The sequence below is a fragment of the Somniosus microcephalus genome, chromosome 16 (assembly GCF_052327205.1).
Source record: "Somniosus microcephalus isolate GS21.2 chromosome 16, FLI_Smic_1.0, whole genome shotgun sequence".
NCBI lineage: Eukaryota > Metazoa > Chordata > Chondrichthyes > Squaliformes > Somniosidae > Somniosus > Somniosus microcephalus.
In genome coordinates, this window is record NC_141002.1 from 28,986,380 (window position 1) to 29,001,418 (window position 15,039).

Below are 15,039 nucleotides of genomic sequence, written 5' to 3' on the forward strand. Positions count from 1 at the left end.
ACCTTCTGGACCCTGCACACCCACCTCTGCAGACAGAGTTGAACATGCCTCACCTTTGGCAGACACTTAGTACAGGTGGAGCCAAAGGAAACCGGACAGCAGACCCGATGGTACCACTAATATGGATGGATGTCTGACTAACTGCGATGTTGGATAGTTCCTCACGGGCACCCTAATCGCCGTATACCATCTTTAGGCTTGCCAGGGTGATCAACAGCTAGTGCACCCTGATTGGCCAAGATGTCACCAACCGTTTGGGGTACACCTGTCTGGCAGTGACTGTAGGGAGTTTTCTTCTCGGGGTCTGAGGCAGATGCAGAGCTGTGCCGCCTGCTGCGTTGAGGCCTCCAGCCTGGGGCTGGCTCATCCAATGATAGTAACGGTCAGCTGTGGCCTGAAACCTGGCGCCAGCTCCTTGAAGGCATAAGGCAATGTGGATCTATGGAAATAGTACGATGGCGTGGCACAAAGGACCATTGCCCTCACAACCAACTCATGCAGCACCACTCCACTTAAAACTGTGGATGATGCAAAATACTGAAGTGTACCAGTCTGTATTTACACTAACTCTACAGTAAAGGAACTGTAGTCCATCATAGTTTGGTGCCCTTAATGTAGAGTGACATTTTACATTGACATTGCCTGTGGAATGACTGTACCAGGAAATAAACACGCAGCCACAGTAACATTTTGGGAACCACAAATACATCAAGAGCTTTCAACAGTGTAAATTAAGAGTGCCATTTACGATCAATGAGAGTGATATCAAAACAAATAAGACTTTTTTTTAAAAACCAAACCAAGTCACTTTCACTCCAAATAAGTGACAGCAGGTTAGTGACATTATTAATTTACAAAACTGACTGTATGTACATGACTTCACAGGCAGAGGAAGTAATTGTGCATGCTGTAAGGAGGACTGAATTACAGCAGGAACATAACCAGAAGCTGCACCAGAAAACAAATGTTTTGTTAAAACCCAACATAAGCTGTAAAACTGCAACATTGCAAAATGCCGAAACAGATAAATGTGTCTGTGTCGGAGAAGAGTAGTAGTGCCTGTTCTCAGACAGCACAGGCTCCGATTGGAACAATTGTGAAACCCTTGAATTTCTCAGGAACTGTCATGAGGATTCACTGGAAAATGAGCATTAATTTGTATAATTATTTTGGCTGGTGGTCACGTACCACCTGAGGGTAACAGTAACACTTTCTTGGTCTGCAGGTGTCTGAATGCTGACATGGTGTAATCAATGGTGCCTTGCACTTGGACAGTGTCACATGACTGGTAACAATAGGTCTGTCTCTGACGCAGCAACAGCAGAAGACCTGGACCAGAGATGGACTTGGGCTGCTGCAACCTGTGTAGCATGAGAACATTACAGCCAATTAAGTACTTTTTGAAGTGTAGTCACTGTTGGAATACAGCCAATTTGCGCACACCAAGCTCCCACAAACAGAAATGTGATAATGACCAGATAATCTGTTTTTTAGTGATGTTGTTTGAGGGATACATGTTGACCAGGACACCGGGTTAACTCCCCTGCTCTTCTTCGAAATAGTGCCATGGGATCTTGTACGCCCACCCGAGAGGGCAGGCGGGACCTCGGTTTAGCATCTCATTCGAAAGGCTGCACCTCTGACAGTGCAGCACTCCCTCAGTACTGCATTGGAGTGCCAGCCTAGATTTTGTGCTCAATACTCTCGAGCCTGAACCCACAACCTTCTGACTCGAGGCGAGTGTGCTCCCATCTGATCCACGGCTGACATTTATCTCAGTGATGCAATGGTAAACTCTACTGACGGATCGAAGTGCTGTCTCCCGCCTGAAAACACCCAGTGACATAGAAATTGAGAGTGGTGGTGACTTTCACTTCCATTCTGGTGTTGATTTGTGGTGGTAGGTCTGATTCCAGGAGCCGGCACTGCGCCCCTGGTCGAGGTATAGTTTCCTTACAAATTGTCGCTTGCTGAGGTTCAGACAAGCGACAAGTTGGCATTTCTGATAGTACTCGGGTTGCAGTGACTTAGTCCGTTTCCTATGTCCTCAAATTTCCTTGGCTTTTGTCTTCTGCAGTAGCTGCAGCTGTGTCACCTTTTCCAAAGTGTCTAGCACAGATGGACTTGATGTGACACTCAGGCTGCACAGAAAGACTCTTCCGTTAGGTAATATGCCCGTTCTGCATTGAAACCATTGGAACTCTGCAAGGTCCCTCTGATGCTTTAATCCCAGCCTTAAATAAAGAAAATGAACACAGTATGGGAATGAAGTAAGTCCTGGGCTCTGTCTGATGTTTACTCGGGACCGGGAAGAGAGCGGGGCAGTGGGGAGGACTTTTGGATGGGAAACCCGGAAGTAGGGTTTCCCACACGTCCTGCCGAAATTAACCGCAGGACGTCATTTACATTTTTTCAACAGGCTTCCATCCCGACAGCCAGCCAGATTAACAGAGTGACTGTCAGGTGGGAAATCAGCCAGGGAGCGGATGGCGGGTATGTTTGATGTTATGGGGTTGGGGGAACGGTCAGACATCGTTGGGGGGGTGGGCTGGGTGTAGGTTTGATCGCTTGGAGGTTAGCTTGTTCGGCCTGGGGGAAACAGTCCTGCATCTCCTGGCCCACGAGCAGTGAAATGAAGGCACTGACCTCATGGATCTGGCCCTTCTCGCCACTTTTTACCTGATGGGATTCCTGAGGCCTGGGAATCCCGGCCTCTGTGTGTTAAAAAAAATTAAAATTCTGTTAAGTGGAGGCTGCAACCTCCTTAAAAGCTTTGAGTCTCCTGAGAGTGCGTTGGTTGTCTGCCTCCCGGCCCGCCTTCCATTAAAACTGGAAGTAGGTGGGTTGGGGGTCCGGTTTGAGAATTTAAATCTTTTACCTTCCCAACCATCCTTGGGGGTTAAAATTCCCCCCATGATTTCAGTTGCCTGGTTTCGATTGCTTGAGGGGGGTCGGAGATAAATTTTCCAGAGTATTTTTTCCCTTATTGGCCCTGGGTTTTTCTGCTTTTTTGCCTCTCCCAGGAGATTACGTGGCTGAGGAGAAAATATCTAGTCATGATGCTCCAGGGAGAGTGGAGGAAATGTCTAGTCGTGATGCTCCAGGGAGAGTGGAGGAAATGTCTAGTCATGATGCTCCAGGGGGAGTGGAGGAACTGTCTAGTCGTGATGCTCCAGGGGGAGTGGAGGAAATGTCTAGTCATGATGCTCCAGGGAGAGTGGAGGAAATGTCTAGTCATGATGCTCCAGGGGGAGTGGAGGAAATGTCTAGTCATGATGCTCCAGGGGGAGTGGAGGAACTGTCTAGTCGTGATGCTCCAGGGGGAGTGGAGGAAATGTCTAGTCATGATGCTCCAGGGAGAGTGGAGGAAATGTCTAGTCGTGATGCTCCAGGGGTGTGGAGGAAATGTCTAGTCATGATGCTCCAGGGGTGTGGAGGAAATGTCTAGTCATGATGCTCCAGGGGGAGTGGAGGAACTGTCTAGTCGTGATGCTCCAGGGGGAGTGGAGGAAATGTCTAGTCATGATGCTCCAGGGGTGTGGAGGAAATGTCTAGTCATGATGCTCCAGCCATTGTGAGTGTGGGGCAAGCTGATGGACCAGCTGATCTTTTCCTGCCCGTCAATTTTGTGGCCCGGATTTTATGGGGCCGATGACACAGCGTACACCGTCGTAAGTCCTCAGAATGGTCCCGCAAGTTCTGGGTTTCCGTATGTGCTGCGCATGCGCGACAACTCAGAACTTGTGATCTGTCAAGTTTCTCCTTGACAGACCATCCGCATGCTCCCCAAAAACACTTTCGCTGCCGCAGATTTGGGCTATTTGCCAACTACTGTCCAGTGAATGCCCACGAAACCCTTACGCCTGATAAAAGCAGGTATAGGGCCTGCTTTTATCAGCGTAAGGGTTAAAATAAATGTTAAATTAAAATTTAAAAATTGATTAAAACATACAAAAACATTTAAAATTAGTTCATGTAGATTTTGGGCCAGAATAAAATGTTATTTTTCAAAAAATTAAATTTTTATTTTAAATGCTTAATCAAATTAACTTTGAACCTGGAAATATTTATTTTTATTAGAATTGTGTTAATTATTTATTTATTTGGGAGTTTCTCATAAGCTTATGGGGATTCCGTTCGTAAATGGAATCCCCATAAGCTTATGAGGAATCCCCCTTTCTAATTGTTTGGCTGGGCCCACGTGATCCCAGGGACGCTTCCAAACAGCATGGGCCTTTACGCAGGTGCACGCCTGGAGGTCCAGGACCTGAAGCTCTGGAGACACCAGGCACTTTCGGATTGTTTTTTCGAGTCGGAGCCATATTCCTCTGGTACGCATCCGACCGCAAATTCAGGGCCTGTATATTCGTCTGAATAAAGTTGCACAGTTGCAGCTTAATAAGCAGCTAATGAGCAAAAAAAAACTGTTAATGTTGACCCTGTGGATAACACATGGTAGAAATATTTACTCCTTGGAGTAGCTCTAGGAACATTGGCCAGAGTTACACCTGCCCACTGAGCACCTAATCACAAAATGATGTCCCAATAATACGCATTTAGTGCAAGCAATGGGTCTTATGCAGGGCAAATTAGCCCCTTGTGGTTACTTTAAATTAGTTAAAAACCATGGGGGAAGATTCAAATTGTATACCTGTTTATACAGAATGCCCAATGGAAATTTTACCCCCTTATTTTAAATGTGAGTAGTGCAAACTTCTATTAGCCTAATGTTCAGAGCCTGTCTTTTAATGGCTCCCGAAGATTTTTATGTAAAAGCTGTGTAGTAAGAAGCATTACTTGGCTGAGTTGGTAGCACTTCTCCCTGAGCCAGAACACCTGGACTTGAGCACAAAATCTAGCCCTGATACTTCAGTGCAGTGTTATGGGACTGTTGCATTGCTGGCGCGTGTCGTCTTTTAGATGAGGCAGTTACTTGAGATGTTGGCTATCTATTCAATTGGAGGTTATAGATTTCATGGCACAATTCAGAGAAGTGCAGGGAATTATCTTGTATCCTGGCCAATATTCCTTCTTCAACCAACACCACCAAAGAACAGATTAACTGGTCCTTTGTTGCATTTAAAATTTGTGGACCTTGCTGTGTGCAAATTGGTTTCCATGTTGCCAACATAATGATAAAAGAGGACATCAGTTATTTGTTACTTCAAAAGTAATTCACTGGTTATGACACACTTTGGGACACCCTGAGTATGTGATATAAATGCGAGTGCATCTGTTCTTCTTCCCTTCACCTGCTTTCTGCCAGTAGCTGGAACTTTTACTCTTTGCAGGCATTCAATGCATTGTGCAATGTTAGAAACCTCATGCTGTAGCATCAGAATGTTATTAGATGGACTCATGTCAATTGCTTGAGGACCTGAACATGCTGGAACTTTTGGGTCCTATACCAACAGACTCACAGAATACTTTGTTTCCAAGTTGGCATTAGATTATCATCACAAAGATAGGTGAAGAAGAGTCCATTCACCCCATCTAGTTCATCATTTGTAGAAATAGACAGTTGTCACCTCCTCATTTCAGAATTCAGTTGTTTCTTGAGTGACTTCAAGTTTTTTCCTTTAGTACCTGACCAAGAGGACCACGTCAGGTAATCATTACTCTTTGTGTGAAGAAGTGCTTCCTGACCATCAGTCTTGAACTTGTCTTTTACAGTTTGTACAGTTTGCACCTATGTTCTCTTGTACTGCAGTTGTGATTTCATTTGAAAAAGTGCTTACAACTTACTTTTTCCTATTCCACCAAGTATCTTAAATATCTTTTAAGGTTCCCTCTCTTTTCTCAAGTGCCGTCATTCAGGATCCAAGAGTCCATGCGAACCTTCCCTCATAATAGTCCTGACATTAGAGATCAACTATTCTGTCTTTCTCTGCACCATTTCCAGGACTTGGATGTTTTCCTGTGCCTCGCTGATCAGGATTAAATGCAGTATTAGAAATGTGACGACCAGAGCATTATGCAACTTCAGTATGACCACCTCAGGCTTAAACTCCACTGATTTGGCAGTATAGCTCAACATTTTCTTTGCTTTGCTAATTGTTGCTCTCAATGGCTGGACAAGGTCATTGTAGAGTCCACTATCATTAGCAATATATTTCAGCCTCTCCCATTCATTAAGTTTTTTTTTCTTTCACTTATCTGCATTGAACATCATCTCCCATAATTCTACCACTTGCAAATTGTCTTAAGTTCTCTGTAACTCTTGGCTGCTTAATCAAACTCCACTGCCCCCTCCAATTTCGCATCATTTTCAAATTTGGCCAAATGGTATTGCATTTCTGAATCCAGGTCATTTACGTAGATCCTCCAGGATGCTCATAATGTTTTTATTGAGACACCTAGGTGAAAGACTCAGGCCCAAAGTGCTGAATATCACCAAGGTTGAAAGGATTAGAAGAGATGAAGTAAATCTAGAAGGGCCAGGTCACACAAAGCTTGAGTTTTAAAACCTAAATTGTAGAAGAGAGGGAGACTGAGAGAGTTAAGGAGTCCCATGACTTTGACATTCTGGGAAAAACACATTTGATTCAGAGGCGCGAGTTGTGTCTTTATTTAAACTCAGTAAGATGCAGGAAAGCAGAAGAGGGTATGGGATGGCAGTTGAAAAACAAGAAATTAGAGTCCTAGGATGGGTTAGTAGGACCTTACGAGAAGCTGGATGATATCCAAATCAGGAAGAGCACAGCAGTTGTGGTTTACAGCCAGCAGCAGAATGCTTCAGCTTTGGAATCACTTCATGGTGCCTGTTTTTGTGTTTACACAGAGGTTTAGGTTTTTATGCAAGGTTTTTGTTCTGTTTCCTATTGACAATGACTGTCACTGTCGGCACGATTTATCTGCTCCACATTTGTGGTGAAGTTCACCCAAGGATTCACCGCTGTGACATCATTACTGCAGCTGTCAAAAACATAGCTTTTGGTTACAAAAAGAAAATACTGCAGATGCTGGAAATCTGAAATAAAAACAAAAAATGCTGGCGAAACTCAGCAGGTCAGGCAGCATCTGTGAAGAGAGAAACAGAGTTAATGTTTCAGGTCGATGACCTTTCGTCAGAACTGGAAACAAGCAGGAAATGGAACAGATTTTTAAGCAAGTGTAAGGGCTGGGAAAGGGGGGGGTGGAGGGGATGAAAGAGAAGGACTGTGATAGGATAGAAGGCAGGAGAGGTTAAAAGATATTAAGAGATATTCAAGGCAAAAGGAGGTGGTCATGGGACAGGTTAAGAAACAAAGGATGGCTCTAGATGAAGTGTAAATTGTGCTGGCAGAATGAAAGACAGCTGCCATGCGGGGGAGAAGCAAAAAAGACACAGGCAAAAAGTGTGGATAAAAATATATATACAATAGGGGCCGAGGTTATGATCTGAAATTGTTGAACTCTATGTTGAGTCCAGAAGGCTGTAAAGTGCCTAATCGAAAGATGAGGTGCTGTTCCTCGAGCTTCTGTAGAACAATGCAAGAGGTCGAGGACGGTGAGGTCCGAGTGGGAATGGAGCGGTGAATTAAAATGACAGGCGACCGGAAGCTCGGGGTCCCCCTTACGGACTGAACGGAGGTTGTTCCGCAAAGCGGTCACCCAATCTGCGTTTGGTCTCCCCAATGCAGAGGAGACTGCATCGTGAGCAGCGAATACAGTATACTAAATTGCAAGAAGTACAAGTAAATCGCTGTTTCACCTGGAAGGGGTGTTTAGGGCCCTGGACAGTGGGAAGCAGGGAGGTATAAGGGCATGTGTTGCATCTCCTGCGCTTGCACGGGAAGGTGCCTTGCGAAGGGGAAGGGGTGTTGGGGGTGATAGAGGAGTGGACCAGGGTGTCGCAGAGGGAGCGGTCCCTTCAGACTGCTGAAAGGGGAGGTGAGGGGAAGATGTGTTTGGTGGTGGGATCACGCTGGAGGTGGCGGAAATGGCAGAGGATGATCCGTTGAATGTGGAGGCTGGTGGGGTGAAAGGTGAGGACAAGGGGAACTCTATTTTGGTTAATTATTTGAAAATTCTATGTCCAATACATATTGTGCATCAGTATAAGTCATCTTCAGCAGGTAGTGAAAGTAACAGCAGTTCTTACTTAAGTAAGTCTCAGGATTCTCATCAGATTTTATAGATTTACTGCTGTAACTAAATTATGAGTCTCCGGCTGAATGTAATCAGCCAGTAGTTGGCTGTGAAACTAGTCATTGTAAATCCCAGAATTGAGTAAGTGTTGTCTGCAGGAATGCTGCCACTACTTCAGATGTCAATAAGTGTAGCTCAAAAACCTTAAATAAATATGACTCTCTTTTGAGCCAAGAGTTTTTCCTTTCTTGATTAATTGCAAGCAAACTTGTGTGGAATAATGGTTTGTGTGGCTGCATTTTCTTTCAATCAGCACAGGCAGATGAGCAGTGAATTCTGCCGGTATTGTTATTCAACGCCAGTTACATCCACTAAAAGACAGAAATCTGCCCTTTGCAGCACTTTTTTTTGTCTGTATGTTTGCCTTCATGTCTTTTTCATTTCTACAGTAATATGTGAACTGGTAGGCTATAAGTGGAAAAATGTTAATCTTGTGCTTCAGTTTGATTTTAAAAAATCAGTGTTGTTACTAGGATTGCAGTGAAGTGTCTGAAAAATTTTCATAAGATCTCCACTTGAATGTGAAAAGGTAGCGATTTAGAGCGTACAATTATAGATTTTGTCCTTCCAAACTTGGGTTGTATATTTGCAGAGTATGAGTTTAATAACACCGGTGATTACAGGTCTGTTCCTCGTGATGAAACGGGTGAGAGTGGGAGACATTTGAGGTGTTTCATTAAGAGTATTGCGCAATAAGCATATCGCTTAAAGTGGGATATTTAATATGGGATATTGGTAGCAACATGCTACGTAGATCCAGTGCCAGCACTGGCTAATGCCGAGGCAGGTTTTATTCCTGGTGCCTACCAGGGTCACCTTTTAAAGAATGGTGGCGGGGTGGGGGGTGCTGAATGAACTGCAGCTGTTTTTTCTCAGCGATATGTAACCAGTCCCTATTTTCAAACAATATGTGGAACAGTGACAGATGCAGTAGCTTCACAAATGTTATTCTCCTGTCATAGTTAAATCCCACTCCAGAGACTTGAGCTCAAAATCAAGGCTGACACTTCAGTGCAGTACAGAGGGAGCGCTGAACTGTCAGAGGTGCCATCTTTTGGATAAGATGTTAAACCTTCCCCTGGATCTTGGCCAAAATTTATCCCTCAACCAACATACCTTAAAACAGATTACTTGGTCATTATTTCATTACTTTCTGCAGGACCTTGCTGTGTGCAAATTGGCTGCGTGTTTCCTAAATTACAATAGTGACTACACTTCAAAAGTACTTCATTGGCTGTGAAGTACTTTGGGACATCCTAAGGTCAAGACACTATATAATTGCAAATTTGTTCTTTCTTTATTCCTTCCCACACAATGCAAAAAATGTGACTGAGTGTTTGCCTGGTAACCTTCTCTCCGACGAGCTGTCTTGCACAAGATTAGAAGGTAAATGACATCGGTAGAGTAGATATTCTCAAAAGGGTATTTTTCATTCACTTACTTTTCTGCCATTCGCATTATATAACCAGTCAACTCACAAGCCCTGGAAGGCAGCCCACCCTCCTCTTATAAACCTGTGGATCCCTCCATAATTGGCAGTGCAAGTGCCCTACCTGCTCTACCACTTCTGATGTTCTTGGGCCACGCTTCTTTGTGTACTAATTTGTTGCATTCCAAAGTGTTGTACTACAGGAAACTTTCTGGTATCCGGCACTGACAGGACCGAGCTGGTGCCGTTAGATCAAAACTGCCGTATAAACCAGCGCTAATGTTAAAACATACAGAGCTTTTCAGCTCCGTTTGAATCAACAAACCATGTTGCTTAGCAACAGCTTCAAAACAGTCGGCTGCAGCTGCAAGTGTCTCTAGCTGAAGCTGTTGCTTAGCTACAGACCTTGCAGAGCCTGACTGGGAAAAAAAAAGAACGAGATCTAAAAAAACTTATAGAAAACGGCTCCTGAATTTTGCCGGTAGATCGAGCTTTCCAGACTTTTAACCTCCAGTTAAATGAAAGTTTCCTGTATCGTGTCACACTGATGTTTATTTGTGCGTTCAGTAAATCTATAAGGCTGAAGAAGTGTCACTTGATAGACGATGCCTGAAAGAATATTTTAAAGGGAAAAAAATTGAATATCATTTAGTTCATGTGTGCTTGCATAGGGATAAATATTTAAAGCAAATTGCAGTAAATGCTTTGAGCACTTGACTTGAATTGGGACCATTCAATAAAATGTCCCTGCCATATTCAGTCTAAAGAATGGAATATATTGCCTGTCAACTATGTACAATTGTACAGCACTGCTGGGCAATAAAATTCCTCACCCCAAGAAAACATTGTAAGCTTGATCTTTTAAAAAATATATATTTACTGATAACAAAGGTCCCGTGGAATGATTACTTTGCTTACTCTATCCAGTTATAATATAATAATAATAATAATCAACTTTATTGTCATTGTTAATGCACAAGTGCAGTACAACAAAATGTAGGCTTGCGGCTCCCGAGAGTGTACATTTAGATTAAGACATTTAAACATTCAGCATTTGGCTTGTAATACATAAACATAATAAAGTGCATTGGCAGATGTGCAGGCTTTAGAGTTTATTTGTGGAGTTCAGTAGGATGACAGCCCTGGGAAAGAAGCTGTTCCTGAATCTGGTCGTTCATTCTTGATCTCAGAGGTGCATCTACTCAAAATAATCTAGTTCCTAATGTTGACAATCCTGGCTTTCTGTGGTTGCAGGGGAGATCTCATCGGGGCCCTGGCCAATATTTATCCCTCAACCTACATCACTGTCTGGTTATTATCTCATTGCTGTTTGTGGGACCACGTTGGCTGCTGCGTTTCCCACATAAACAGTGACCGCACTTCTAAAGTACTTCATTGGCTGTAAAGCGTTTTGGGACATTGAGGTTGTGAAAGGCGCTATATAAATGCAAGCTCTTCTCTTTCTTTACTGTTTCATCACGTGAGAAAATGCTGTTTGCCAGATCCTTACAAATACATTTCTTTATTTTTGGTTTCAATATTGTCTTTTGTCCAGGAAATGAGAATTCACTGATTGCAAAGTTACTCCGTTTAAATGGAGACAGAAATGGCCAGTAGCTGCACAAATGCTAGTTAGTCTACAGAAAGTATGATTCATTGACATTTGTAGATGATATTTACAATATGTGTTAAAGCTGCAACTCAATTCTTTGATTAATATACACTGTTCCCCTAATATATAATTATACAGGGATAATTTTAATTCGTATTGGTTGAATTTGTAAATTCATCTTTTTAATTTATTTTAAGGTATTATTAGATCATTATTTTGTGCACTGCATCCAAGTAAGCTATTTTTACTGCTTTAGATTTCCCAGATTCAAATGACAAACAGAGCCAAACTATACGGGAACTTTTGGAAGCAATCTATCCTAGGGTTGATAAGCAAGAATACATCATCAAACTAGAACCCATAGAAACAAATCAGAATGCAGTGTACCAGCACGTAACTAGACTCGATGATCCAGCTGTCAACATAGAGACATACAGTACCCAAACTCCCAGCCCATTACCAGCGCAAGAGTCGGACATAGAGCAGATGCCAGAGGTTGTACCAGAGGAAGAGTTGGAACTCGTCAGTTTGGTTCCTACGGAGCTTATCAAGAAAGAAGTAGCAGCCCAAAGACTAGAAGAAAGCCCGGAACCCCTCCTCTCCGAGATGGAGATCTCCGATGGTTCCGATCTTGCTCCTCACTTGGTCTGCTGCCTCTGTGCAAAAACATTCAATTCCCGACGTAGTGTACGGCGGCACATTAGGAAAGTGCACAAGAAGAAGATGGAAGAGCTGAAGAAGTACATTGAAACAAAGAACAGCACGGGGCACAAGTCCTCCCTATCGACCACCAGGGGGAGGTCAAGGGGCATCGGGGTGGTCACCGTCGGCAAGAACTGCCCTGTCTGCCACAAGTTCTTTGCCACGAAAGCGAATGTGCGCAGGCACTTCGACGAGGTGCACAGAGGCCTGAGGAGGGACTGCATTACCCCCGACATAGCCACCAAACCCGGTCAGCCGCTGAGCTTGGAAGAGTCGTCCCCCGAGCAGCCGGCGGCTCCTCCGCCCCGCAGGCGCAAGTCTTCCTCGAAGGCCGAGTACAATCTGACGGCATGCAAGTGCCTCCTGTGCAAGAGGAAGTACAGCTCGCAGGTTATGCTGAAGCGCCACATGCTGATCGTGCACAAGTTGAATCTGGGCGAGAGTCCGGCCAAGCTCCCGGAGCAGGGCACGGCGGTGGCACGCGGCGTGGCGGTGACTGAAGCTGGCGCCGACTGCGTGGACAACGTGGAGGCCTCGCTGCCCGCCGTCAGGCCCTCGCCTCAGGGCTCGAGTCAAACGGGCGAGAAAAAAAGCACCCCGACATTGAAAAACAAACTGAAGCACGAGAATGACAGCCCAAAGGCTTCGAGTCCGGCTGCTGCAGCTGGCCAGCCCAAACCCAGGAAGCCCAAGCTCTCTTTGGGCTTCGACTTCAAGCAGCTTTACTGCAAGCTGTGCAAGCGGCAATTCACTTCCAAGCAGAACCTGACAAAGCACATCGAGCTGCACACAGACGGCAATAACTTCTACGTCAAATTCTATAAATGCCCCCTCTGCACCTATGAGACGCGTCGCAAGAGGGACGTGGTCAGGCATATAACGGTGGTGCACAAGAAGTCAACCCGCTACCTGGGCAAAATCACCGCCAATCTAGAGAGCCGGGCGGTGAAGAAACCCATTGAATTTGTTCTGAACAGAGTGCCGAGGAGAGGCCCCCAGAGGGACGAAGCCAGGCACGCCAACAAGCACGACGGCTCTTCCACCTCCCCAGTCCCATGCACCGTCGTCGGCAGGAGAACTGACGGGGGGGAGCCCGGCACTGAAGTAAAATTCACCAAACACTTCTCGCTGCACAAGTGCACTAAGTGCGGAAAAGCGTTTGCCAAAAAGACTTACCTGGAGCATCACAAGAAGACGCATAAAAACGCAATTGTGACAGCGGAAGAAAATAAAAATGTCGGCCGCAGCACCCGATCCAAGGCCCTTCTCTCTGGTAAGGGCACAGTGGTGTCATTCATTTTGTGATTTTAAAAAGTAATTTTGTTTGGTTACCCATCACTTCGCCCCCAACACTCTTTTAGTTCAAAGTATGTGTCCTAATATTTAAAACTAATGGTGGCAATGTTAACCTAACCCACCCATTGGGGAACCCACGGGATCAGGTGGTACGCTGTTTTTTACACTCTGCCCGATTTTACTCTCCATTTAATATTGGACAGGGTGTACCGCTGGCGTTCCACCCGATCCCGTGGGTTTCCCACCCAGTGAGTTAGGTTAAAATTGCCCTCTTTGGTACCGTAGACTAAAAAGAAACCATTGACTTTTAACTATGAAAGATGATTTTTTTGTTTTTGTTTCCAGGTTTAACCCATCTGCTCCATAAGTAAATTCTTGCATGTTGTGTGGGGACCCAATGCTTTAACCTGGGTCTACTGGTGGAAACTGCTTGCTTCAACTCAAAATCACCTCTGCGTATCCTGGTGGACAACAATCTATTAGATGGGAACCCGGAGACAGTACAGAGATATAGGGCCGTATATTCCGATCCCTACGGCTGGGTACGCGCTGTGTACACACCCGTAGGGACATCGGAAGGGCCAGTTTCAGACATGCCAAGCGCATGCGCTGAAAACCAGCACTTCCGATCTGTCAAGAATGCTCTTGACAGACGAGACGCCTGCCCTGGAGAAGGGCCTCTGCGGACAGATAGTTCCGCTTTCTGGAGAACCTCCGCCCGCAGAAAACCCTTCGAAATCTTACGCCTGGTAAAAGCAGACGCAAGGCCTACTTTTACCAGCATAAGAGTTGAAAAAAGTAAAAGAAAAAACAAAATTATTTTGTTTAAAATATTTAATTTTTGTAATTTCAACTCATTTTTAAAATGCGATTTAAAAAAATATATATTTAATGTTTTAAAATGTTTTTGGGGTGATCTCCATTCATACACTTGACAGGTCTATCTGTCAAATATATGAAGGGAGATTCCCCTCTCCTATTGGCTCCCCATGGCCCACCTGATCCCAGGGACGCTTGCGAACTGCATGCGCCTCTGGGATACATGGGCCCTGCGCACTTCGATTTGGAGAGGCCCAGGAACGGAAGTATACGCACCTCGAGAGCCCTCAGGTAAGTCCGTAGATTTTTTCCAGATTGGAGGCCTCCGCACGCAGGAAGCCTCCGATCGGAAAATACGGCTCAATTTGTTCATAGCAGGTAGACTTTTTTTTGAGTTGTCAGTGGGAGTGAAACGTCTGGGTTTCATGTGGACATGAGGTGGTCATTTCCCTCCTCTTCCTGATTTAGCCAAAACTGTACAAGAACTTCCATTATTTCCCAGTCTATTCCACGTCAATGTGTGGGATGTCTACTTAAAATAAATACTTCCTGTCCTGTGAAATTTTGAAGCTGTCAGTGTACAAGAATGAGCTCAGCTTTCAGGTAGTGGTCTTATGGTGATTCAGATCATCCAGAGACCTAGCACTGGACAAATTACAGCTGATTTATCTTTAGCAAAAAGCCAATGAACCTTTCTGGACAGTTATTATTAAAACAATAGCCGCAGCAATTTCAATTATTTTGAGACACAGAAATAAGAAACCCAGGAGAAAGGAGTTTAATGAGCTGTACAAATAGAGTTCAAGAAAGGTTCGATGGCACATGCATTCAACAACAAATATTCTTAAGTTTATGCATCTCAAGTTGGTTGGTTCTGGAGTTGAGAGAGCTGATTCACTCTGGACCCAGAGAGGCTGGAGGCTTGTGACAACGCTTGACAAAATACAGGGTCAAGGTATCCTCGCTAAACTCCTTTATCCATCCATCCTTTCTTTTCTTTGCGGGAGAACATTTATTGGGTGCTGATTTGAAGGTGATGTCACCTATATTT

At 44.6% G+C, this 15,039-nt stretch overlaps 1 protein-coding gene across 6 annotated transcripts in view; it reads left to right on the forward strand.

Moving 5' to 3' along the window:
- The window catches only part of znf800a (zinc finger protein 800a), a 130,876-nt gene that overhangs the window by 109,817 nt on the left and 6,020 nt on the right, over nt 1–15,039 (forward strand). For all 6 annotated transcript variants that reach the window (XM_086008744.1, XM_086008738.1, XM_086008739.1 and 3 more), the window contains one exon: nt 11,428–13,146. In XM_086008744.1, the coding sequence (XP_085864870.1) occupies nt 11,428–13,146 (1,719 nt within the window). The remainder of the gene's footprint in view (nt 1–11,427; nt 13,147–15,039) is intronic.